Source organism: Onychostoma macrolepis, chromosome 02 (genome assembly GCF_012432095.1).
Source record: "Onychostoma macrolepis isolate SWU-2019 chromosome 02, ASM1243209v1, whole genome shotgun sequence".
Taxonomy (NCBI): Eukaryota; Metazoa; Chordata; class Actinopteri; order Cypriniformes; family Cyprinidae; genus Onychostoma; species Onychostoma macrolepis.
In genome coordinates, this window is record NC_081156.1 from 30,280,618 (window position 1) to 30,306,954 (window position 26,337).

At 37.0% G+C, this 26,337-nt stretch overlaps 2 protein-coding genes and 3 non-coding genes across 8 annotated transcripts in view; 1 reads left to right on the forward strand and 4 right to left on the reverse strand.

The window, feature by feature from the left end:
* Positions 1 to 2,388: 2,388 nt before the first annotated feature.
* trnai-aau (transfer RNA isoleucine (anticodon AAU)) lies at positions 2,389 to 2,462 on the reverse strand. Its single transcript has one exon. It is a non-coding gene; the product is annotated as a tRNA-Ile (tRNA).
* Positions 2,463 to 2,659: 197 nt separating this feature from the next.
* Positions 2,660 to 2,731, forward strand: trnaw-cca (transfer RNA tryptophan (anticodon CCA)). The gene has a single exon. It is a non-coding gene; the product is annotated as a tRNA-Trp (tRNA).
* Positions 2,732 to 3,169: 438 nt separating this feature from the next.
* Positions 3,170 to 3,241, reverse strand: trnap-agg (transfer RNA proline (anticodon AGG)). Its single transcript has one exon. It is a non-coding gene; the product is annotated as a tRNA-Pro (tRNA).
* A 781-nt stretch (positions 3,242 to 4,022) lies between these two features.
* snorc (secondary ossification center associated regulator of chondrocyte maturation) lies at positions 4,023 to 10,829 on the reverse strand. Its single transcript, XM_058747221.1, has 3 exons — positions 8,886 to 10,829; positions 4,958 to 5,131; positions 4,023 to 4,770 (listed from the first exon to the last, which is right to left on the reverse strand). The coding sequence occupies exons 1-3, from the start codon at positions 8,968 to 8,970 to the stop codon at positions 4,661 to 4,663; spliced, it is 369 nt and encodes a 122-aa protein (XP_058603204.1). The 5' UTR covers positions 8,971 to 10,829; the 3' UTR covers positions 4,023 to 4,660.
* Positions 10,830 to 10,889: 60 nt separating this feature from the next.
* gigyf2 (GRB10 interacting GYF protein 2) overlaps positions 10,890 to 26,337 on the reverse strand; it is a 33,932-nt gene continuing 18,484 nt past the window's right edge. For 2 of the 4 annotated variants that reach the window (XM_058747198.1, XM_058747210.1), the window contains 11 exons: positions 25,858 to 25,955; positions 25,378 to 25,518; positions 24,970 to 25,128; positions 24,423 to 24,665; positions 23,925 to 24,053; positions 23,483 to 23,770; positions 21,967 to 22,157; positions 18,697 to 18,845; positions 18,138 to 18,319; positions 14,796 to 14,928; positions 10,890 to 11,359 (listed from right to left, as the gene is read on the reverse strand). In XM_058747198.1, coding sequence (XP_058603181.1) covers positions 11,292 to 11,359; positions 14,796 to 14,928; positions 18,138 to 18,319; positions 18,697 to 18,845; positions 21,967 to 22,157; positions 23,483 to 23,770; positions 23,925 to 24,053; positions 24,423 to 24,665; positions 24,970 to 25,128; positions 25,378 to 25,518; positions 25,858 to 25,955 — 1,781 coding nt within the window. In that variant the 3' untranslated portion in view covers positions 10,890 to 11,291. Of the gene's footprint in view, positions 11,360 to 14,795; positions 14,929 to 18,137; positions 18,320 to 18,696; positions 18,846 to 21,966; positions 22,158 to 23,482; positions 23,771 to 23,924; positions 24,054 to 24,422; positions 24,669 to 24,969; positions 25,129 to 25,377; positions 25,519 to 25,857; positions 25,956 to 26,337 lie in introns of all 4 variants that reach the window. The other 2 variants (XM_058747202.1, XM_058747189.1) reach the window with 1 other exon arrangement.

The window sequence follows — 26,337 nt, forward strand, 5'->3', positions numbered from 1 at the left end:
AACAACATATTTGTATATTCACCCCCTCTGTAGAAATCATGTCCCCCCCCCCTCGGGGGGCCCCCTCTAACGCCGGGCCCTTGGAATTGTCCTAGCCTTCCCCCCTTACGGCGCCCCCGAGTGTGATGAGGGGAACCACATCATGCTGATAGTGACACTAATATTAAAGATTTAAAAACTAATGTAAAGCAACTGTATGTATTTTTTTATCTTAAAATATCAGTGCTAAATCATGACGGTGCGCTGACTTCTAATAAGACGAATGGCATCTGTTTCTTTCCCACGCTTACCACAGTGAAATATTTACCACAGTGATTTTCACTCGCTTAAATGTAGGAGGCTCCGAAGTCGCAAAAATGCTCAAAACTACATACAGTTGCTTAAAATGGATAGTTCACCCAAAAATAAAATCATGATTTCATCATTTATTCACCCTCATGTTATTACAAATCTGTAGCCTATGTGTTTTTTTTTTTTTTTCTGTTGAACACAAAATAAGATATTTTGAAGAATGTACAGTTAATCAAACAGTTGATTTGGTTCAGCTGTTTGGTTTCAAACTGATGACAGAACTTTCGTTTTAGGGTGAACTCTTTTTTTGAGTGGTTGAGATTTTTTCATGTTTGTATGTTTAAACGATTATTATTACTCTTTAAAAAAGAGCACCCAACAATGGCATTGCACCACTGGGGTTAACAGGAAATAATGGTTTCTTAAAAAAGTTTTATTCTGAAGTGGGATTCGTGGGAAGCATGTATATTAACAGTTAGACATTGCCCTAAATAAATATTAAAATGTATGTTTGCTTATTTTGTCATGTTTTGCTGTCTCGTCAAGGCCTATAATCACCATTTTTGATTAACTTTAATAGTAGTAATAATAATAATAATAAATAAAAATAATACACATTATATTATATTGTCATAATGAATATTAGATTTAGACTGCCAAATGTTGAACGCATCTGGGGGCCCTGCTCCTAGCTGTCGACCCCATATCCTTCTTCAGAGGACAAGAGTGGTTTGAATTAAAAAAAGATAGATAGGAAAAGCATGTTTTGGTAGACTAATGAGATATGACTTTAAATAGAAACCAGTGGCCCTAGTGGTCAGCTCTCACTGTATGTGGCATGAGTCCTGGTGTTCAGTTTCCTTTGACAGTCTCAAGACTCACGACCTGATGCTCTTTTTGAGGCCTATTTCCCAGTCCGTAATTCAGCCCTGCCATACAAGATCTTTTAAATCTTTGAAAAAAGAGAAAGCATTGGGGGTGTGAGTGTGAGTGTTCTCTGTTTTTATTCTCATCTGGCCTAACTCTGTTTCTCAGTCTGCCTATAAGTCGGAATGTCTATCAACAGGACTGACCAGTGCACAAAGCACTAAGATAAAGAGCGAGAGCGAGTGCAGCATGACATGCCTGACAGTTGCTGTAGGTCAGGCTGTGACAGTGATTGGATAATCCTGTGCCACAAGTGTACGTGCTGTGACAATGCATGCTCTGTTTACAGACTTGCCCTTGCCATGATTTCTAAATTAACTCAAATGTCCATTTTGGCTTTGTTTTCCGATTGACATGACATGCTCTCTACAGTCATTACCATCTGCTTAAGTTCTTATACTGTTCATAACAATGAACACTTTTGACCCCTTAAAACCATAATGTAATTTGCACGCTTGGTGGATTTAACTAGTTGCTTAACATTTGATTGAAATGTGCAAGTTTAGTAATTATCACATTTTCTTCAGATTGTTATTACAAAAAATCCAGTCCCTGTTGAGTGAAACAACAAGCAGCAAATAAATCACTTCAAAATCAACCCTCCACCTTATTACAATATTCATTTTTACTACTAATATCATTATTTTTAGGTTACGTGTTTGAATGAATGAGCTTTCACTTCCTCCTTAGACTGATTCCAAATAAGATATTTTTAAAATAAAGGGCTATAAAACTCTCAGCAATGATTTGAGACTCCATGTCATTACCTTGTTGGAATGTAATGCAGAAACTGGCCTCTGGTATTCTGTGTGGTATGACCATTTACGGCTGTAGAGTGCTGCTTTCTTAACTGGGTCATGCCTATTCAAGCATTCCAGTTGTTTTATAATCACTGGCACACCAGAAAAAAAAATCTCATATCATGAATAATCATAGACACCTAGGTTTTTGAAATAGGAAGCAATTGCATATTTAGAACCTTTCAGATTTTATTGTAACATTAGTGCAGCCTTTAAAATTATTATTATTTTTTGTTAAACATGCATTTTACATTTAAAGAGTAATGGTCTATAATCACCACTTTTGTTTATTAACCTTTTTTTATCCTTATTTATAACAATTATCTATTTAGCCCTTTGAAAAACTATGAACAAACAGTAAAAACATCACTGGCCAGTACGGGGATCGAACCCGCGACCTTGGCGTTATTAGCACCACGCTCTAACCAACTGAGCTAACCGGCCACTACTAAAAAACGTACGTACCCACAACTTCTTCTTTTAGTCGCCCAAGCTAGTATGTTTATATGATACGTAAATACATTCCCACATCTGTTTTATGCTTTCGTTTGTATCTAAAACGCACATCCACCAAAAAATTAAATAGGCATGCCGGCCTTTATGAACAGACAAAGGCCAGTAATGAACCAGCCAAGGCGACTGACCTCGTGGCGCAACGGTAGCGCGTCTGACTCCAGATCAGAAGGTTGCGTGTTCAAATCACGTCGGGGTCAATAGCTTTTTGAGTTTAAATGACATAGATATTACTTTGGCAGATTCTTACAACAGCAAATGATTGGAACAAGTGATTCATCACTCATCATAAGACTTGGAAAACCAATTCTAATTTTAAAAAAATCCAGAAACGACTATAAGCGACTTTTTTCTTCCGAAACCTACATTATTTATCAATATAACTTTCAGGAGGAAGTATTGGTTATTTTGTCAACTACTGACAAAACTGGATGGGCCTTGCCTTTTGTTTTTTTTACCACAGAGAGGCGCTGTAAGTACATGTTAGCACGGCTGACGCTAAACTGTGAATCTGAAACGCTAAAGAACCGTCAGCTTCATTAAATCTCGTTCCCACATATTTTTTTTTTCTAGAAAACTCAGAGGAACAGTCCATACTTCAATACTGCACGATTTGGAAAATAAGAAAACAAAAGTATGGGCTCGTCCGGGATTTGAACCCGGGACCTCTCGCACCCTAAGCGAGAATCATACCCCTAGACCAACGAGCCGACGTGCTAAAAAGTTATAATATCACCCTAAATCCTAGAGATGGTTCTACAGATTGTTCAACTACGTTAGTTTGTCAAAACAGTTTAGTTTTGTTTTTAACATCCAGTGTTCATTAACTACTTAAATACGCAGATTTATACAAATTACAATATGTTAGAGTTGGTTCTAGCTTTCCGCAAATTTGTGATATTCTGTTGAATCAGACAATGTCGAGAAAGTTACGTTACGTTAATTAACGTTACCTTTTTATAACTGGTTATAGGACACTGTTTAACCACGCCAGTACAAATTCAAAATAAACAAGTTATGATGATAAAATACACAAACTACATAACATTTAATCAGGGTTTACAAGTACGTTAGCTTACATTAATATTTTGATGGACACAACTTTTTGACAGACTACTTTTTTTTCAAATGACTTTTTACCTAACTTGTTTATCACATTGATTTCTTGATTTTAAATCGATAGTCTTGTACCATATTGGTATAAAACAACAATAATAACATTATATAACATTTAGCGTAATATTATGTTCCCCAAACTGGGGTTCATGAAAGTACAACCCAGCACTGGTTACATGCTTGTGCAGTGTTAAAATAGGCCTACATTTCAACTCATTTTGTTGTTTTTTAAGGATGGTCTCCTCTTCAAACTGACATAAAGAGAATATAGAGTTAGGCAACAACATGATAATTAACCAAAGGGAAAGCATTATTTTGAAATATATTTAAATTAAATAAAAAATTAAGTGAAAGAAACCACTCTTGGAGGAGGATTAAACATGGTCTTTTTATCGGTTCAGTAACCAATCACAAGGTGACAAACAAATTCATCAGTTTATGTATAAAAGTTCAATTGAAACACTCACTCTCAAAGACTTTGATTTGTCTTAATACATAGGCTACAAACATGCACGCACACACACACACACACACAATTTATCTTGAACACTAAAGGACATGATCATTTTACATAAATCAGCTAGAATGACAAGAAAATTGGAACTTCGTATACTTTAGATTACAGCATGAAACAAAACTAGTTGCACATGGACAGTATTAAATTATGTCTTAAAATGTGACTTTAATATAATAATTCTACCTTCTTTTAATATTTAACTCTAAACCTTATAATTTAATTCCTCTTATTACAAGAGGATATCAACATTGATTATATGGTCACCAAACAAATGCAACCAAAATTTCTCTTGATTGCAGTTACCCTTTTGTTCTGTCTTAGCCTGGTACTCTGTCTTGAGTTTTATAGGAGAAAGAAATCACAAAACAGGTCTCAGTAATAAACATCCATTTCACGAAGGACCTGCCACCAATGAGACACTCAAAAATACAGTTTAGAGGAGAGTAAAAAGAAGAGATAGGATTGAGAAAGGGAGGAAATGAAAACATGTCCCTTCTTAAGAGGCAGTGAACTTTCTGAGCGTGATCACGATGAGAGCGAGAAGAACAGAGGCTCCGAGGAACACGGCGATGACGATAGCTGTGATGGCACCTGGCCCCAGCACAACTGAAAACAGAAATATCACACACACCATAAGATTCATTTTTATGACAGACCTCATATAACACCATATAACTTTCCTAACTCATTTGTAAGTTGCTTTGAAAAAAAAAGAAAAAGTGCTAAAATACAAAACTATAAAAGATATCTTTAGTATGTGCTTTTCAGTGGTAAATCGGTGGTATAACTTTACCTTCCTCCTCATCCTCCTTAGTTATTGTGTGTGTGCCATCATCATAATCAAAGGTGTAGGAGTTTTCTGTGGGGTCTTGGACAGCAACTTTTGTCGTCACATCGAAGCTTCCAGCGCCAGATAGTGTGTCCTGATTATCATTCTGCAGTGTAGGGGAGGAATCAGCTACTGTTTCTGATGGAAGATAAAAAAACAGGTTTAGTCAGAGATGTGAGATGAATCAAAAGATATTTACACACACTTCCACTCACGCACGCATACACACACACACACACACACACACATATATATATATACATATACATATATAGGTAAGTTAATATACCTAAATAAAGCAAGAATATTAAATAAACAAATAAATAAAATAAAAAGAATCTAGGATGATATAAATGACTAATAGCTACAAGTAATATTACAAAAAAAATAAAACAAATCAAAGGAATCTATGATTATATATATGATTATATATTCAAACCTAACAACAGCTACAAAAGTAAGAGTACTAAATAAGTAAATAAATAAAATTAACCTGGAATGACAAATACAACTAAATAATAGCTACAAGTAAGAATACCAAATAAATAAGACAAATGAAAGGGGCCTGTGATTATGATTAAAATGACTTAATAATAGCTATATTTACATTTAGTCATTTAATAGCTGCAAGTAAAAATTTATAAATAAAAATAACCGATATTTAAATAAATAATAGCAACATGTAAGATACAAAATAAATAAAAAATAATCTAATATGATATATTAAAATAACCAAATAACAGCTACAAGTAAGAATACTTACTAAATAAATACATACATAAATATAAATTTGAAAAACTAGTCTGACCAACTAGCAGTTACCAAGGGGTAATGAGTCATATAAGTCAATCTATGTTTTTACGTAAAAAATAAATAAATAAATAAATAAAATATGACCTGTCTAAAAGAAAAAAAAGTAGTGAGACCAGTAAGATATTTTATGCAACCGGCCATAGATATCATAAGAAAGAAAAAAAAAAGTTCTTAAAAATATATAAAAAATATTTTGTTAACTTTGTGTTAAGAATGTACAAAAAAAAAAATTGTATTTGCAAAAGTGAGCTGTAAAAGTTGAATGTTTTCCCCTGAGTGTTAAGCACAGGGAATGCACAGAAAGTGGCAAATGTTAGTCACATTCTAAATGACTCACTGAACGTCTTTATGGAGGATTAGCACTACAGATATCCCATCATGCACGTTCCTCCCCTCTTCTTCTCCTCGCATCTCTCACTGACATTCCACATCTCCCGCAGGCATGGAACAGCCATGCGACTTTTCTCACCTACACCATACTCACCGAGCCCAAAGCTGATTTCCTATGTTACGGCTTGCCCAAAGTTCCCAGAGGGCACCTTATGGACAAAGGTTCTGACCCCAAAATGAAGGGACAAAGACAGACAGAGTGAACATGGACAAACAGTGGGATACCTAGCCTGACCCTGCTCGGACAACCCAACAGCATGGGTCAAAAACGAACTAAAACGAACTTTGTTGTTGAAAATCAAAGTATTTACATGCAGCAGCCACTTACACCACCTTTCCATGCAACTAAATACTAAAATGCTCATATTCCACCCTAAATCTTAAAATAAAATCGTAAAAATAAAAGGTTAATATTTGGAGTCACCAAGTCGAGGATGGCCAACACACGAGTATTTTTGATAATAGTCTGTTTGCTCAGTAAGACGCACACTTTCCTGACTCTAAGCAGGCTGTAGGTACGGCGCGAGGCCAGCGATACATCAATGAGCCCTTCACTTGAGGGTACAAAAGGGCGCTTGTGTGGTCAGAGAGGACGGCTTGAGGCAGAGGAACCAACGGCCTAAACACAGCCAGTACACTGCAAGTCAAACAAGCTTGTTTATGAAGCCAGTCTGTGGAAAAGCACGCACCTCGGCGTCAGCGTGCGTAACCTGTTGATTTGAAAAATACACTTTTTTGTGTTCGTCACTTCTTGGCCTGCTTAAATATTTATGAAGTACTGCTTAAACATTTGGCGAGAGGACAAGGCCAAGAATGTCGTCTCGTTTCTTGTATTCTAACGCACAACTGTGAGATGACAACATGCAGACAGGTGCATGCGAATGACACAATCCTCCACCGCCGTGCCCACGTCCTCATCTCACCTCACCTCACGCCCGCCGGTCAGTCAGGGCGGGAATCTTCACACTCAATAAAGAACAGAAATGCATTGGGTTCACTTTATGAGGCTTAAAAGGCATTTCACATTCAGAAATATTATTGATTTGACTGCACTATCAGAGACGAAAACTGAGCTGGATAACGACAATCATTTTCTGTAGAGCTGCTGAACTAAACTCATTTCATAATTGATGTGAAACAACACTGAACCTGAATAATGACTGTTTTAAAGCTGCTTTATCACAGAATTTGAATTTGTCTCAAGTTTGATTGTTTTATGAGCTATATAAATAAATGTGACTGGACTTCACATGGCCTAGTCAACACTAGTCCAAGCTGTTTAGCATTACAGAATTTGTTGTCCTCATGATTTTTTACCCAGTAAACATGTGAAATAAAGCAAAACAAATGGAAAATTAAATAAAAAACAAGCAACCATAGTTATGGCTGAGGAGAGGCATCACACATTAAAACTTCATAGTCAAGTATTTTCATGTAAAAGGAAAATCTTTAGTAATTATTATAATGCCAAAAAGTCTATTATTTTAAAAATAAAATAGGAGTTCTTCAACATAATAATGCTCTAAAAAACGTAAAGGTTTCAAAGGGGGTTTTCGCAGCATCACCATAGAACTACAGGTTCCCATAAAACCTTTCAGTAAACAGTTTTTAAAAGAACCATTTTTTCTTAATGTGAAGAACATTTTAAAACATAAAGAACCTTTAATCACCATGAAGAACCTTTTGTGGAATGGAAAGGTTCCATGGATGTTAAAGGTTCTTCATGGAACCACTGATGCCAGTAAAGAAACTGAAATTCTGGCAATTTTTCAGAACAGACTGTGACATCATGATCATTCAGACTTTTGAAACCATGCATTCACATCAGAAATACCAAGCAACTGGGCTTGAATGTGCAGAAGTGAAGTATTACATCATGTATTCTAGTTGGAAAGTCTGAGATTGTCTTAATGAGAAGGTTTGTGCATTTCAATATATGTTTTGGAACTATTTTATTCAGCACTAAGTGATGATGGTCAAAAATGACAATTGTTTTGCAACTACTTAAAAATTGTGCTTTTTTTGGATGTACAAATGAACTTTGTACAGCTGTATAAATATCTTGTTTTTCCCAAGAGTCTAACAAACTCTCTTTGTCCTTGTAAGCACTGAACTCAGGACTAAATTCAGGTTCAACACCTGGTTGTGAAAAAGAGAATGTCTGAATCACTGAAGTCAGCATGACGCTTTAGTCTGCATAAGTAAAGATATGTTCAATGAATATTATATATATATATATATATATATATATATATATATATATTTTTTTTTTTTGGCACATTTAGATTTTGAAGGCCAAAGCAAATATCATACAACAGAAATCACTTTGCTAATGTTCATTAAATAAAGTTTTTGCTATTCCACTTTGAATGTCCTACTTTCATGCTCAGCAATGGCTATTCATGGCACCGAAAGGGGCCTTGCAAATTCATAATGGTCAACAAGGTGAAAATGACGTGTGCAATTTGGTATTTCCAAACAAGGTTTTTCTAGACATTCTTCAACATGGCCACAAATCCATAAACTGATCCATGCATCAAGACGAGCAACAAAATTTTCACTAAAACTGACAAACCCAATTTCTCACCCGTTTCTCACCAATAAATCAGAACCCATTGAATCTTTCCCAAGAACTCGACACAACTATGAGAAGTCCATCACTGATTAGATGCGAAGGAGGTGATGTTACCTGACTGCACAAAAGCCATGCAGATGGCCAGAGCGCCAATGAAGACGAGCTGAGATAAACCGCTGTAATTGCTGCAGATGCCCATGGTTCCTGTCCGGACTCTTCTGCTCACCGCTCTAGACTTCTACGTCAATGAAAGAACACGGAGAGCAAGTGAGAGACTGAGCGAGAGAGGCAGGGGTAGCTGGGTTTAGATGGGAGGACTTTGTATGGACAGTGCAGACTTTTGTCAACTCTTCTGGTAACTGCCCACCCACTTCACACCCGGTTAAGTGAGTCTTTCCACTCCTGCAGCACCGTGTCTTTATGTCCATCAGCGGCCTGGGCTGCTTTTCTGTTGGATTTCATATCGTAGAGGTGGGTCATGCAAACGACAATTCGATTTTATTACAATTGAAGTAATTAAACTATGTGAAACATCATTGAAGAGATTCAGTTTGATTATTTATCCATGATGAGGGACAATTTATAAAATAGTGGAAAACTGGCCCAAAAAAGCTGAAAGTTTATGGATATGCAAGTGTAGCACCCTGGGCATTACTATACTTATTATAACCAATTGTTAAAAAGTGGATAGTTCCAGTCCTGGATGTTGATGCAGCATTCTAGCGAAAAAACTAAACAAAAAAACAATCTTATGACATTTACATTTTGGCAAATTTGTACTAATTCATACAAACACATTTTTATGTTTTCGTACAATGTTTAAGGTGTAGACCTTCACACTTTTTTATCTATAAAGGATGTTTTCGCATGATTAACATGATACAAATTCATACAAAATCATCACCTTATAAAATATCTGTTTACTTCACTTTGAAAATAATTTTTTTTCCTTGTAGTTGCTGTTGCTATATTGTAAATACAGTCTCGTACGCTTTTCCTTTGTAAATTCAAGAATTTTTTCCCTGCAAGACATTTTTGCATCCTGCCACCAAACTGAAGTTATGGAGACATGAACTGAGTATAGAGTACATATCAATATTAGTCTTAGATGCTGAGCCCCCTCCATAAACACCAGACAGGAACGGTTTGTGAAGGGTCTCTTTGGCCTTGAATCTGCCCGCCTTTTACACTTCATAGACAACTATAAATAGATTGTAAACTGAAAAAATTAAACTTGTGTATGACACTAGTATCATATTACCAACACAAACCATTTCATGTCTTGTCAATATACTTAAAAAAAAAAAAAAAATTGCATTTTAATGTTTACCCTGGCGCAATGCAATTAAATTGTAATTGATTAAAGGACTGCACTTGTTTTTAAATACTGAAGCACTAAAATATTTTCTGTGGTAATTAGGAACACTTTAGGTCTAATTTTGACCTGAGACTCAACCAAAGAGAAACTAAAAACAAACTGTTGATTTTAGGAAATAAACAAGAAACTCAACCCAAGTAACAGGTTAAACTTACAGACAGAGCAGCTATGAATTTCATGATTTTTTTAGTCATTCACAACCATTGAAATTCACTTGCATAAAGAGGTACTGTAAGCCAAGGAAATACTTTAGTGTTGAACGTAACTAGAAACATGTATCTTATAGGCATTTCCAATTGTAAAACTTCCTGAAATTTTCAGGTTTTCCATAACCATGGGAATCTGCAATGTGCGTAAACATTTGCACAACCCTGCTTTGTGCATTACGAGCAAAAGCGTGCAGAGCAGCCCACACAAGAGACTGATTTATTCATCGTACTGCAATAAAAAAAAAGTATGACTCTGGTTCATCATTTCCATATATTATAATACAGATGCAGAATTGAAAGTTTATTCTTTAAACAGCCTAATATTTTACAAAGAAACGGATAACTGTCTGGAACTTTCAAACATGTCCTTAAAACAGGACACTGTTGATTACATTTCCTTGAGTCCTACGTTGTTATCGACGTCCATCAACATAGGGGCAGCAAAGCGGGAGAGGAGAGAAGGGAAGAAAATGGAAAACACTAAAAGAATGAGGGGAGGAACGAATAAATTAAAAAGGAAGTTGTAATGGGGATAATACATAATTTTTTTCCTCTGCACTCCTTTTATTCACACTTAAAGAAACACCAGTCGGGAGATGAGCATGATCGTGAGCAGACGCTCTATCTTGGTGGAGGGACACTGTGAAACTGGTTGACTCCTCTCCTGCAGAAGCAAGCCTCTCTCTTCCTCTTCTCAGGGCGCTGTGTTTGGTTCTTTTCGTGGCCATGGGGCAGCGATGTTATTGCAACTGTGGTTTCCTCTGGATTAGGGAGGAAAGAAATCTTGCTGCCCCGAATCTACTCCAAATCAAAGAATTGAGGATAAAAAAAAAAAAAAAAAAAACAGAAGAGAGGAACAGGGTTGAGGAGAATATAAGGGACGCTGTTCAGAATGGAAACTGTCAGTAGGGGGAGCTTGTTGATCAGCAGGCCTCAAAAGTCTTCCACAGTCTCAATCTCGCCCATGTTGAGTCTCTCAGATGAGGCATTGACAGAAAAACCTGCAGAGACATTTGGACTATAATCAGTGATCATCTATTTTATGATAATGAAGCACATTCTTCCTCCAATTCTCATTCCAATGCATCAGGTTGAGATTTATATACATCCATACGTACAAAGAAAACAATACAAATAAGTTCTGTGTAATAAAATGGAATGCTCCAGGGAAAAAGTATTGAACACGCTTACTGAAATTGATTTTATACTTTGTACAAAAGCCTCAGCTTCAAGACGCCTCATGTATGGAGAAACTAGTCGTATGCATTGCTCAGGTGTGATTTTGGCCCATTCTTCCACACAAACAGTCTTCAAATCTTGAAGCTTCCATGGGCCTCTTCTACGAACTCTTTAGTTCTTTCCATAAATTTTCTATTTGATTCAAGTCAGGTGATTGGCTGGCCATTCTAGCAGCTTTACTTTCTTTCTCTGAAACCAATTGAGAGTTTCCTTGGCTGTGTGTTTGGGATCATTGTCTCGCTGAAATGTCCAGCCTCATTTCATCTTCATCATCCTGGTAGATGGCAGCAGATTTTTATCAAGAAAGTCTCCCATGATGTTTTGGGGTGATATGCAGTGCCATTTGACCTCCAAACATGGTGTGTATTATGGCATCCAAAGAATAAAATTTTTGTCTCATCTGACCAGACTATATTCTGCCAGTATTTCTTAGGCTTGTCTAAATGTTGTGCAGCAACATTTTCTTTAGCAATAGAGCTTTGCATGGTGAGTGTGCATACAGGCCATGGCAGTTGAGTGCAATACTTGTTTTCTTTCAAACAGTTATACATGCTAATTCCAGGTCTTTCTGAAGCTCTCCACAAGTGACCCTTGGCTCTTGGACAACTCTTCTGATAATTCTTTTTACTCTGTCAGAAATCCTGTGAGGAGCACCTGGTCATTGCCGGTTTATGGTGAAATGATGTTCCTTCCACTTCCAGATTATGGCCCCAACAGTACTCACTGGAACATTCAGAAGTATAGAAATCCTTCTGTAACCAATGCCATCAGTATGTTTTGCAACAATAACGTTGTGCAGGTCTTGAGAAAGCTCTTTGCTTTTACCCATCATGAAATGTTTCTTGTGTGACACGTTGGTCAAGAGACACCTTTTTATAGGCCATCAGTTGGGACTGAACCAACTAATATTAATTTCCACTGACAAGGGGCAGGATTGTTTTCTAATTACTTGATAGATTTCAGCTGGTGTCTTGGCTTTCCATGACTTTTTGTGTTCAATACATTTTCCCTGTGTCTTAATAAACTTAATTTCTGAACTTATTTGTTTTGCTTTCTTTGTATGTATGGATTACTTGGATTGTTACCGACATCTGGTGAAAATTTCATGTCAACTGCACCTTTAGAAACATATTTACTGAGAAAAATGGTGACGTGTTCAATACTTATTTTACCCGCTGTATGCATGTTAGGGATGGGTATCGTTTACATTTTATCGATACCGATACTGCTTATCGATACTGTTATCGATACTATTTGGTGCAAAAAGATATGATGTGAAAGGTTGTTGAAAATTTTATTACTTTTATTACAATTTTATTAAGTAAAAGTTATTACTGCTGAACTTTAGCAACTATATTAAAGTTCTTCAGTCAGGAGCAGGGAGTTATTTTTCTCTTTGTGTTTTATTTTATTAACGTTAAAGGAATAGTTCACCCATAAATGAAAATTGTCATTTACTCACTCTCAAGTAGTTTTAAACCTGAATGAGTTTCTTTATTCTGTTAAACATAAAAGTTATTTTGAAGAATGTATTAATTTTAATTCTTGTGCTGAACACAAAAGAAGATATTTTGAAGAATGTGGGTAACCAAACAGTTGCTGGTCCCCAGTGACTTCCATATTTTTTTTCCCCTACTATCAAAGTCAGTGGGGACCAGCAACTGTTTGGTTAGCCATATTCTTCAAAATATCTTCTTTTGTGTTCAGCACAAGAATAAAAATTAATACAGGTTTGGTACAACATGACAGTAAGTAAATAATGACAGAATTTTTATTTTTGGGTGAACTATCCCTTTAATGAAAAACGGCAGCATGTTTAGTTCTGTCCCTTTAAGACCTGCACGCAACTGTTTCTCTCTCAACTGTTTACTTTAGACATAACTGTTTATATGTAAACCTTGTGTGTTTTTGACAGCATTAGCGCAATCAGACGGTAACTAAGATAACCAAGTAATCATGTGCTGTTTGTGCTGAAAAAAACATATACACATATATATATATATTATATATATATATATATATATACACACACACACACATATATACACATTTTTTTATTTTTATTTATTTATACATTTTTCTGCTAAATAAATTCTGGTAAATACTCAGTTTAAATAGTGTTTTTTTTATTTATTATAATTGTATTATTAGTCGGCTAGAACACGTGGGTATACGAACATACGATGCGATGACATGACTGCAGCGCCAAATCATTTATGTCCCCACGCATCATGAATGTCCTCACGTGTTTACGTCATCAAATTGCAATTGGTTCGTGAGATCCGCCAAGTGTATTGAGTACCGATCGAGTCATGAAATGTGATTATTGGCCGATACCGATCTCCGGCTGATCGATCGGAGCATCCCTAATATATGCATTTTAGTAATGAGAATTGTAATAACTAATTATTAGTCCCAATAAAAAAAACAACTTTTTTTAAATGATAGAAAGACAGATAATTAGGAAAACTAAGTATGCTTTTTTCACATTGTAATGCACCGGGAATATTTATTTTCGTGTTTATTATTTCGGTTAAGCAGAGCCTCTGTTATTTGTTTTGACATATTGCATGTTCAGATATACATACAACAAAATATTCTGGGTGGCAATAAACTTTTGTTTAAAAAAAAAAAAAGATCAAAATGCTGGTGGTGGTGAGAACTGTTTAAAAAAAAAAATTTTTTTTAAATAAACGCTGGTGGGGAAAGAGTGAATAATTGACCTTGCACTGAGAAGTGTTCTTTTAATACTGTTGAAATACTATCATAGTATTAGTATTTTATTTCAGTTAACATTTCTGTTAAGTAATAGTAATGTTTTTTATGGTTTTGGTTTTAGTTTTAATTATACAGGTAGGAACCCTGAGCAATAATGTTTTACATGAAGTTTGTTAAAAATTAGAAGAATTTTAAATGATTAGAATTTTAGGGATTTAACTGTCAAAAATAAGTCAATGCAAATCTTATTGGTCTCAAATATACACATATTATAGACATTATTATATATACACACAAATACTTCAGTCAATGTCACCAAGTAACTACTCTGTGGTTTTTATTCAAATCTACTAATCTGTGGCTCTATAACTTGCTGTAAGGTTCTCTGAAACTTCCCTTCATAAGAAATTGAACCACTTTAAGTCATTTCTATACAGATCATATCAAGTTTTAAAAAGACAACATTTTCCCATCACTCACCTAGAAGGCTCGGGTCGGCCCGTACCATCTTTTGTTTCTTCTTCTTCTTGCCCGAGGTGACAGTCTCAAACCGCTGCTGTTGTTGTTGGTGCAGGACTGACTGTGACACTTGGCTCATTCCCCACAAGGAGTCCTGAGACACAAACACGGGGAGCTCAGTGCAACTAACATTAACACACGCACAAGCAGTGATCATTTTTTCAGCCATTTTTTTATTTAGTCTTAGCCGTGTCAAATAAATGTTTTAGTAATTATCATATTTAATCAACCTTGTCCTGTTTTTGTTTAGTCAAGTTTTAGTCAAATGTCAGAGTATAATAAATTATTTTTGCTCAAAATAATCGTAATGATTGTTGTCATTTGAGAAATGTATTTTTACCTTTCAGGTACTGCACTTTCACCAGTGAGCACAAATCAATAGAATATGGACTCATACACATGGTTTATTTTACCTCATCTAGTGTACTGATTTATTATAGGCTATTTAATATAAAAATGAATAATCAAAGACTTAAGCCCGGTACACACCAAGCCGACAAACTAGTGGCGACGTAAGCAGACTGTGGGGTCGGCTCACGTCGGCAGCGTCTGGGACCAAAGTTGCCCTGATACAAGCCGATGCTCAACACCTGACGGCCAAGTAGCACGTCTGTTCTGAGCCTTTTCTCACGCACTGGTTCGCCAGCTGAACAGCCAATCAGAATGATCAGATGGCCCGACTGACCGATGAGCTCCGACGCCCATTCAACATGTCGAATTGGGCGAAAAAAGCAGACGAGGACCAACTTCAGCCAACGGCGCAGAACACAATGAGAAAACTTAGTCGGCCGACAAACAAAAACTGCCCGACAGCCGACCGTCGGCTTGGTTTTAGATATGCGTGCTCTCTGTCTACATTATGAAAACTTGTAAAAACAAACAAAAAATACTGTAAAAGTAAAATTCCTAATAGTAAATCTGAATTGCAATGATGTTTCTCTATTAATACAACAGGGGTTGAGTAAGTGCAGTTTTCCCCACAGGATTTTGTGACACTTGTGGTGGCAGGTGACGTCACATTAATTTGTATATTTATGACATCATTGCATCAAGTTTTGGCACTTGCCGCACTTCAGATCTGTTGTACTCTATGAACTGTCACATTTCTATATTTTCTGTTGTCATACATAAAACAAGTATAAATCGTATATACATATATATACACATATATATACATATATATATACATACATACATACATACATACATGTAGGTGCTGGTCATATAATTAGAATATCATCAAAAAGTTGATTTATTTCACTAATTCCATTCAAAAAGTGAAACTTGTATATTATATTCATTCATTGCACACAGACTGATATATTTCAAATGTTTATTTCTTTTCATTTTGATGATTAGAGCTTACAGCTCATGAAAGTCAAAAATCAGTATCTCAAAATATTAGAATATAACTTAAGACCAATACAAAGAAAGGATTTTTTGAAATTTTGGCCAACTGAAAAGTATGAAAATGAAAAGTATGAGCATGTACAGCACTCAATACCTAGTTGGGGCTCCTTTTGCCTGAATTACTGCAGCAATGCGGCGTGGCATGGAGTCGATCAGTCTGTGGCACTGCTCAGGTGTTATGAGAGCCCAGGTTGCTCTGATAGTGGCCTTCAGCTCTTCTGCATTGTTGGGTCTGGTGTCTCTCATCTTCCTCTTGACAATACCCCATAGATTCTCTATGGGGTTCAGGTCAGGCGAGTTTGCTGGCCAATCAAGCACAGTAACACTATGGTCATTGAACCAGCTTTTGGTACCTTTGGCAGTGTGGGCAGGTGCCAAGTCCTGCTGGAAAATGAAATCAGCATCTCCATAAAGCTTGTCAACAGAAGGAAGCATGAAGTGCTCTAAAATTTCCTGGTAGATGGCTGCGTTGACTGTGGACATCAGAAAACACAGTGGACCAACACCAACAGATGACATGGCAGCCCAAATCATCACTGACTGTGGAAACTTCACACTGGACTTCAAGCAACATGGGTTCTGCGCCTCTCCACTCTTCCTTCAGACTCTGGGACCTTGATTTCCAAATGAAATGTAAAATTGACTTTCATCTGAAAAGTGGACTTTGGACCACTGAGCAACAGTCCAGTTCTTTTTCTCCACAGCCCAGGTAAGATGCTTCTGACGTTGTCTCTGGTTCAGAAGTGGCTTGGTAGCCCTTTTCCTGAAGACGTCTGAGCGTGGTGACTCTTGGTGCACTGACTCCAGCTTCAGTTCTCTCCTTGTGAAGCTCTCACAAGTGTTTGAATCGGCTTTGCTTGACTGTATTCTCAAGCTTGCGGTCATCCCTGTTGCTTGTGCACCTTTTCCTACCCAAATTCTTCCTTCCAGTCAACTTTTCATTTAATATGCTTTGATACAGCACTCTGCAAACAGCCACACCTTTCAGTAATGACCTTCTGTGACTTACCCTCTTTGTGGAGGGTGTCAATGTTCGTCTTCTGGATCATTGCCAAGTCAGCAGTCTTCCCCATTATTGTGGTTTCAAAGAACAAGAGATACTCAGAATTTATACTGTAGGGATGGTCATTTATTCAAACTCAAATGTAAATATTCTAATATTTTGAGATACTGATTTTTGACTTTCATGAGCTGTAAGCTCTAATCATCAAAATTAAAAGAAATAAACATTTTAAATATATCAGTCTGTGTGTAATGAATGAATATAATATACAAGTTTAATTTTTTGAATGGAATTAGTGAAATAAATCAACTTTTTGATGATATTCTAATTATATGACCAGCACCTGTATGTATGTATGTGTATATGTGTATATATATATATATATATAAGATCTCATCACAGAACACAGACAGGCTGAATTTAAGCCAAACATCTCACACATAGATCGCTAAACTTTAGCTTACTTCATCGCCGGCACTCCCATAATGAAGAGCAAACGCATGCACATGGTTGCCAGATTGCAGAAGCAAAACAGCAGGCAGAAAATGTAACCTTTTAACAGAAAAGCTCTGATTTGGTGATAACTGGCAACCGCCGACCGCCGACATGAAAGCTTGTGTAGTGGAGGCGTATACTAATATTTAGTTCACTAATACTAATTTTGTCTCTTTTTTTGACAAATAAAAATACTTTTTATTCTTGTCATTTATCATCAATGATATTGCATGTTGATATAGTCACAGTTATCGTTTATTGACCTTATTGTTGTCTTGTCATCGTCTCATTTTAGTCATGGGGAAAAAGTTGGTCAACAAACATTTTTCGGCATAGTTTGTTAACAAAATTAACACTACACACAAGCAAGCAAGTGCACAGGTACACAAACGCACCTGCTGTTTTTGCTGCTGGCCCTGCTGAGGTTTTTGCTGGTTAGCGTTCTGTTTGGCACGGCGCTCTAGGAACTGCTTGGCGAAGTCCTTGGCCTGTGGAGTGTCGCCCAAGTAGGCTCTCACATAGTCGTGCACCTCATACGGCGAGTCCACTTCCTTCAGGAACGACGCAAAGGTGGGGACTGTGGGAAAAGGAAAAGACTAATGACTTTCGGAAACCTTTAAATCACACTTTTTTCTAGAGATTATGTATGATAATATTTGTAGATGCAATTTACCCAAAATTCAGCCCAAATGTCTGAACACTAAACATATGCTGGTGTTTTTCACAAAAGACTGCAACTAGGTGTTTTATGAGACAAGAACTTTTTAACGTCAGAGGCCACATTCCTGTTCACACAATAACATTAAAATACTCAAGAAAAAAAAGCAATGAAACATCAGAGAGGGAAGTGGTTTGTGGGAAGAACTATCTGGGCATCGTGTGCGTATATAATGAAACCGATGCCAATAAGCAAGATAGTTGAGGGTGAGAACTGAGTGTGTGTCAGAGACTCACCGTCGAGGTTATTAGCCGTGTTGAGAGTGTGTAGAGTCTGTTCACACCACTGCATAAAGCCATCCTGGTTCTTATTGGCTCCCTGGAACAGTTTCAGTAGCTTTTCTTCCTCTTCCACCTTTTTACTGGCTTTACCACTGCTGCTATTACTGCATAAGACATTATTTTGCAAAATGTAGTATGGAAATGGCACAAAAAGCTGCTCTACACATTGACCCAAAGTCTGAGGTTTTATTGCACTGTTTAGAACAATACACTCATACTAATACAGTCATGGCCAAAAATATCGGCATCCTTAGTAAATATGATCAAAGAAGGCTGTGAAAATTAATCTGCATTGTTAATTCTTTTGATCTTTCATTTTAAATATTCACAAAAATCTAACCTTTCACTGGATAATAAGAACTTAAAATGGGGGGAAATATCATTATGAAATAAATGTTTTTCTCTAATACACATTGGCCACAATTAACGGCACCCTTTTATTCAATACTTTTTGAAACCTCCATTTGCCAGTTTAACAGCTCTAAATTTTCTCCTATAATGCCTGATGAGCTTAGAGAACACCTGACAAGAGATCAGAGACCATTCCTTCATCCAGAATCACTCCAGACCCTTTAGATTCCCAGCTCCATGTTGGTGCTTCTTCTCTTCAGTTCACCACTCATTTTCTACAGGGTTCAGGTCAGAGTACTGGAATGGCCAGCAGAAGCTTAGTTTTGTGCTCAGTGACCCATTTTTGTGTTGTTTTTGAGGTTTGTGTTTGGATTATTGTACGGTTGGAAGATCCAAACGTCGCCCATTATAAGATTTCTAACAGAGTCAGTCACTTATTGATTTTTTTATCTGTTGGTATTTGATAGAATCCATGATGCCATGTGTCTAAACAAGATGTCCAGGACCTCCAGCAGAAATATAGGCCCACAACATCAAAAATACAGCAGTATATTTCATTCAGGGGTTAAAGCAAAAAAATTCTGAGCCTGAACTTTTTTCTGGGGGCGGGGCAGGGCGGGGTTGGCAGGCAGCACTTGCAAAGCATGCAATGACTGCAAACTTAAACATTTGAAAGAATACTATGGCATAGTTATTGCTTTCCTTATTCAAACAGATTTTTTTTTTTCGTGAATATATGGTTGACCTAAAGAATGAAAGCTATATCATACACTTGGAAAATTATGAGCTATATCACTGCTTATTGACACTAGGGGTGTGACAAAACACTTGAAACAAAATACAGATACTTGGTTCACTACAATGAGACAATATTTTAATAATATTTTAATTTTTCAAAATATTTGTCTTTTAATTACAAAAAGTCAAAATTTGAAATATTTTAACTAATCTAGGGCTGTAACTAATGATTATTTTGGTAATCAAGTAATCTACTGATTATTTTGACAATTGAGTAATCTGATATTTTTAGTAACACAAACAGGCCTAAGTGAAAATCAGGCTTCAGTATGACTATTTACTATTTATTTATGAACTAACGATGAGGCAATAATAACTGGCTCAAATAAAATATCAAAACCAAGTAACTGCATGGTTTTATTGAACAACACTGTTAAAATCCATGTTTAAATCCATTAAATTTTTATATTTGGCCACATGCAAACTCAGAAACTTTTATTTTGAAATAGCGATGTACAATGGCATATTTAGAAATAAGCTGATGTATTCTCCTGTGTTGGCAAAGGTTTATAAATGATTTACATTACAAATCTAGTGAGAATGCACTGTTTTCTCGGATGAACGTTAAGCAATTCTCACAGCATATACAGAGGAACCGTTTAGCCCCTTTCACAAATACATACTGGTACATTACCGGCAAGTTACCATTAAGAGATCATGTGTGAACAGGACCTTTTCAAAAATCCCGGAAAATATATTCTGGCAATCATATCGTTCTTATGGAGATGACATGATTACTCTGAGCTGTTTACAAAGCTCCGCTGCTTTCTAGTTTTTTCATGTTTTTTACAGTCTATGGTAAATATGTGCTAGATGGACATCTTTGATCATTGCGGCTCGCAGCTTTTTCAGCATGTCGCGCTTCTCTATTCATCAGGGCTGCGGCTCTGCTACTGGATATTATGATGTGCGTCTCGTGTTTATAAGAGCAAAAAATTATGATTGGCCAGTAATGTTAGTTTGGTTGAGAGTGAAAGCTGTGCTCCTCTCATACCATTGGTAGGCGAACTCATGGACTCAAAAGTGATATCAACGTTTTTTTTTTTAATTTTAGGATTTTTCTTTTTTTTTTCGCAGCCAAACGCTGCACGCCGGAGATCCGGCACGGTGCCGGAGACCTTTAAGCCCTGTTCATTGTACACATGGGGTACTTTTTATCCCTGTGTTCACCAAACCCATCTTAAGTGTTTGCTGCTAAAAACCTCAGTTTTTAGTTACATCTGACCATAGAAGCCAGTCCCATTTGAAGTTCCAGTCGTGTCTGATAACTGAATATGCTGGAGTTTGTTTTTGGTTGAGCTAGGAGAATTTTTCTTGAAACCCTCCCAAACAACATGTGGTGATGTAGGTGCTGTTTGAAATTTTTTTTTTTTAAGGTTTTCTGACCCCGAGACTTAACTATTTTCTGCAATTCTCCAGCTGTGGTCCTTGGAGAGTCTTTAGCCACTCAAACTGTCCTTCTCACCGTGCATTAGAACGATATAGACACGTCCTCTTCCAGGCAGTTTCATAACATTTTATGTTGATTGGAAATTCTTAATTATTGCCCTGATGGTGGATATTGGGAATTTTCACTGCTCTAGCTCTTTTCTTAAAGCCACTTCACTAATTTGTGAAGCTGAAATGTCTTTTGCTGCACATCAGAAATATATTCTTTGGTTTTTCTCATTGTGATGGATGATTAAGGGAGTTTGGGCTTTGTTTTCCCTCCTATTTATATTTCTGTGAAACAGGAAGCCATGGCTGGATAATTTCATGTTCATAATCACCCTGAAGTGCTCAAAATTGCGAATATGAATGGGAATATATTTCAGAGATATTTTACTCATAATAATTTCTAGGGGTGCCAGTAATTGTGTCCAATGTGTATTTGAGAAAAACATTTATTTCATAATGATATTTCCCCCCATATTAAATTCTTATTATCCAATGAAAAAGTAGTTAGATTTTTGTGAATTTTTTAAATAAAAGATCAAAAGGATTAACAATGCAGATTAATTTTCACAGCCTTCTTTGACCATATTTACCAAGGGTGCCAATATTTTTGGCCATGACTGTATATATGCAATGGTTTACCCGAGGTTAGCGTTGCCCTTGTTTTTCTGATTGTGGCTCTTGCGTGTAGCCTGAGGTGGGGCGGCCTCCTTTACAGCTTCATCCCAGAAGCCAATATTAGAGTTCTGAGCGTCACCCCAGACACTGCTGTCCATCATCCAGTTCGAGCCGACATTATTAACAGAACCCCACACTGATGATGTATTGAGGGCCTAAGACAGAGACAGAGAGGTCATGCAGTCTATTGTACTCCGACTAATGCACTCAGTTCAGATTGTTTTCAGGGTTTTAAAATCAAACATAAGATAAGAACTTTAAGATCTGCACAAATAATTAGACCGAGGCACACGTTCAACTGCAAAACAGGGTAAGTGCAAGTTTAATTACTCAAGATGTTTTATTCAGTATGCATATGTATTAAAAGTATATAGAGCGAATTTTGTGGCAATATTCAAACAAATCCAGTGTTTTGCAAATAAACACAATCTGCTTTGCAAAGAAAACTCGTCTTTCAAACAAACGCAAACCGATTTGCAAATACAAAACTATTTGAGAGAAAATGCAGAGGTATGGACAAATATGTATTGTGTGTTATAACTGTGAGACTCATTTGCTATTTTATGAGGAAATGTGAGTTGATTTTCTCACCAATGCGTGCAGGCGGATTTTCTCACATGTGTCCAAACAGATTTTCTCACGTGTGCAAACAGATTTTCTCACAAATGCAATCCAAAAACAGCAGACGGCGCTGTTGGTCAATTTACGCTAGTCTCTCGAGACCCAAAACACCTTTTCAGGGAATACAGCAGACCAACATGAGTGGGAAACAGGTGAGTTTCTGTCTTACTATATCTATAATTAACCATTTAGCCAAGGTGTTTTCACAAATTGTCCCCATCTGCTGTTTTTGGATTGCATTTGTGAGAAAATCTGTTTGGACACATGCGAGAAAATCTGCCTGCACGCATTTGTGAGAAAATCAAGTCACATTTCGTCATAAAAAGGCAAATGAGTCTCACAGTTGTAACACACAATACATATTTATCCATACCTCTGCATTTTCTCTCAAATAGAGTTTTGTATTTGCAAATCAGTTTGCGTTTGTTTGAAAGTCGAGTTTTTCTTTGCAAAGCAGATTGTGTTTATTTGCAAAAAGCTGGATTTGTTTGAATATTGGCACAAAATTCGCTCCATAAAAGTACACTAAAATATAAACGTATACAAATTAGAGGTCAGTCGATATTGGATTTTTGTCGATACGATGATAATGTGTTTAAAGAAAGGCAATAAAATGATCATTGTGCCAATACTTGTAAAATCTATATACTGAATTGAATGATTTTTGTCTTTCCTACCTATGACAGGGCAACCCAGAAATTAAAACCTCCTAAAATAATTAAGTTTTGATATACTAAAGATATTTAAAACTTAGGACCTTAAATTGACATTAAGACCTTCTAAAGACCCGTGGGAACCCCGGACGTACTTTTGAGGGCACTGTAACTTTAGGCTTCTTCAAAGGATGTGTATAACTCACCACTTGGTTCTGTGTGCGGTTTTGCTGGGAAACAGTTGAGTGTTGTTGCTGCTGCTGCTGCTGTTGCTGTTGCGGTTGCGGTTGCGGTTGCTGTTGTTGTTGTTGCTGCTGCTGCTGCTGCTGCTGTTGTTGTTCCTTCCGCTGTTTCATCTGTTGCGCTTCCTCTCTCTGGATCTCCAGCAGAGACTTGGTAGCCGCTGGCTGCTTGGCCACATTGCCCCAGCCTGAGAGCTTTGTCTGAGGTTGCTGCTGCTGTGTCCTCTGGAGCTCCTGCTGCTGTCGTCTTTGCTGCAGGGGCGAAGAACAAAGATCAGAAAAAGCACACTACACAAGAGATGTGTCATCCGCTAATGACTCTCATACCTCTACGAAATGGGAAACGGAAACCTATTGTAATTTACGAGAGAAAGTGTGAGATGGGGAAGAGGAATCCCCAGCATACCTCTTCTCGTGTTTGTCGTTCTCTCTCCTCCTCCAGTTTCTGGATTTCAGCGAGCGACAGGGCATTTTGAGACTGTGAGAGGGTGTTTGCTGTGGTTGACTGCTGACCCCACTTAGAGGATGAGGGGAGCTGGGAACATACACATGAAAAACAAAAACACAATAACTGGGTCATTCGACCAACAAAAAGATGTTTTCAGGTTATGCAGTAACAATCATAAATTCCCTTTTTGTAAAATAATCGGGCTTGTGATCAACTAAGCACAAAAAAGAAGGAAAACTGGTTCTCTCTATTCAAAATGACTACACAATACAATAGTAATAACTTCTAATAATTATGGTAATTATATATAAGATATAAAATAATTGTATTTACAAAATAAAAATCAATAATTACATTACAATTGCAATAATACTAGTGCACTGTAAAATGCTGTAAATTAAATAATTTAATAAATGATAGTAATAGTTATTTCTAATTATCTTCAGGATGTATCACCTTCATCTGCGCGAGCTGCTGTTGTTGCTGCTGCTGCTGCAGGCGACGGAGCGCCTCCTGCTGTTGCTGCCGCTGCCTCTGTAGCTCCTGCTGCCTCTGCATCTCCTGCTCTCTCCTCTTCTGCTCCTCCTGCTGTTGCCTTGCTAATGCTGCTGCCGCGGCCGCTGCCTCCTCTTCTAACCTCTTCTCTTCCTCACGCCGCCTCTGAGCTTCCAGCTCTTCCTGTTTCCTCCGCTCCTCTTCCTGCTGGAAAATAAAAAAAAGGTCAATTGCCACGCATTAGTGATTTTACCATGGTTAAGGGTAAGACTGACCTAGTAACAATAGCAGGCATAGATGAAGTTCCACATTAACAAATTTTGTAAGTTTTTTTTCTATAATTTGTTTTTTTTTACATTTCATCTTTTTCATATCAAATTTAAAACATTTTGCCTACATCTCTGGTATTTGCCCGACAACTTATTTTACAAAGGCTTTGAATTTGGCTCAAACAATTAAAACTTTAAATCCATTTTATAACAAATGTTCATGTGCAGGTAAGTCTTACCTGTTTGCGGAGGAATTCTTCCCTTTGTCTCCTCTCCTCCTCTTCTCTTCTCCTCTCCTCCAGCCGACGGAGTGCCTCCTCCTGAGCTAACCTTTCCTCCTCCTCTTTCTTCCGCCGCTGCACCTCCTCCTGCTCCCGCTGCCTCTGGAGAGCCTCCTCCTACAAAGACACAATATTGCATTAATATCACTGAGCATCAAAGAACCGCCCACTTAGAATTCTGACTACTAATGTGACAAGTACATTAAGAACAGTTTCCATGATAAAAAGTGCAGTGAGTGCTTGTACAACAAACTTGTGCTGAAAGTAAAAACTCTCATTCCTCTGTATGGTAGCACATTTTCAGAAGTAAAGCATTGTATTTGAGCTTAAATAATGTGCACTCCATATTTTCTCTTCTCTCCTGACCTGCTTGCGCCGTGCCAGCTCTTCTTCCTCCAAACGTTTCCGCTCTTCCTCTTGTCTAGCACGCAGTGCCTCTTCCAGTCGCTTCCTCTCCTCCTCTTCCCTTTTGGCCCGAAGCTCTGCCTCCCGTCTCTCCATCTCAAGCTTTAAAGCAGAAGAAATTCCATTAAAAAATAAATAAAATAAAATAAACATTTACAAAATTAGATTTGGGTCAGTGTTATTTTAGTATCATTAATACTACTAAAGTTTTGAATAATCTTTTGAATTTTAGTTTTCTATTTAATGCAAGTTAAATTTTGTGCATTTTGTTATTGAGTTTTTTTGTTCTTACTAATTTTTGTTTTAGTTATTTAAGTACATCAAGTTAAACTATGAAAATAAGAAATGTTGCCTTGGCACAAGTTTGTTTTAGTTAAATATTTCAAGTAAGATCATAAAATGGCCTTAAATTCATGTACTCGTATATCAAATCTTCCTTACCTTCAAAGCTTTGGCTTTCTCCAGCTGCATCTGTTCAATGGAAGACGCTTGAGGCATGGAGTCTAGTGGCAGATCCCATACGCTACTCCCTTCCCAAGCTAAAAAGACACAGTCACAGCAAGCTTGAATTGTAGGCATCTGGCACAAATTCTGATACTCAAGAAAACTTTTGGGTGCCATTTCAATAGGACTGCAAGACCAAGCAAATTTATTTAAAAACTGCAAATTGCGATATGCTTATAATAAACATTTGCAATAACTGAATAATTTCAATGCTTCAAAAAGTTACAAAAAGATGCATCACTGATGACCTATGCAGATGATCATTAAGCAGGCATGTTATCATAGAAAACTAGTCTGAGAAAATGAGTCAACCCCAAGCAACCACAGCTGTTGCTGACGATTTAGAGGCAAAAGAACGTTATAAAATGTTATCATAATGCGTAAGTTAACAAGCTGCACCAGATTTTCCTGCAATAT

Coding starts and splice junctions, on each gene's coding strand:
- snorc (XM_058747221.1), bottom strand. CDS start 8,970: ATGGGCATCTGCAGCAATTACAGCGGTTTATCTCAGCTCGTCTTCATT. Junction 5,132..8,885: donor CATGGCTTTTGTGCAGTCAG/GTAACATCACCT, acceptor ATCTTCCATCAG/AAACAGTAGCTGATTCCTCC. Junction 4,771..4,957: donor TAAGGAGGATGAGGAGGAAG/GTAAAGTTATAC, acceptor TTCTGTTTTCAG/TTGTGCTGGGGCCAGGTGCC.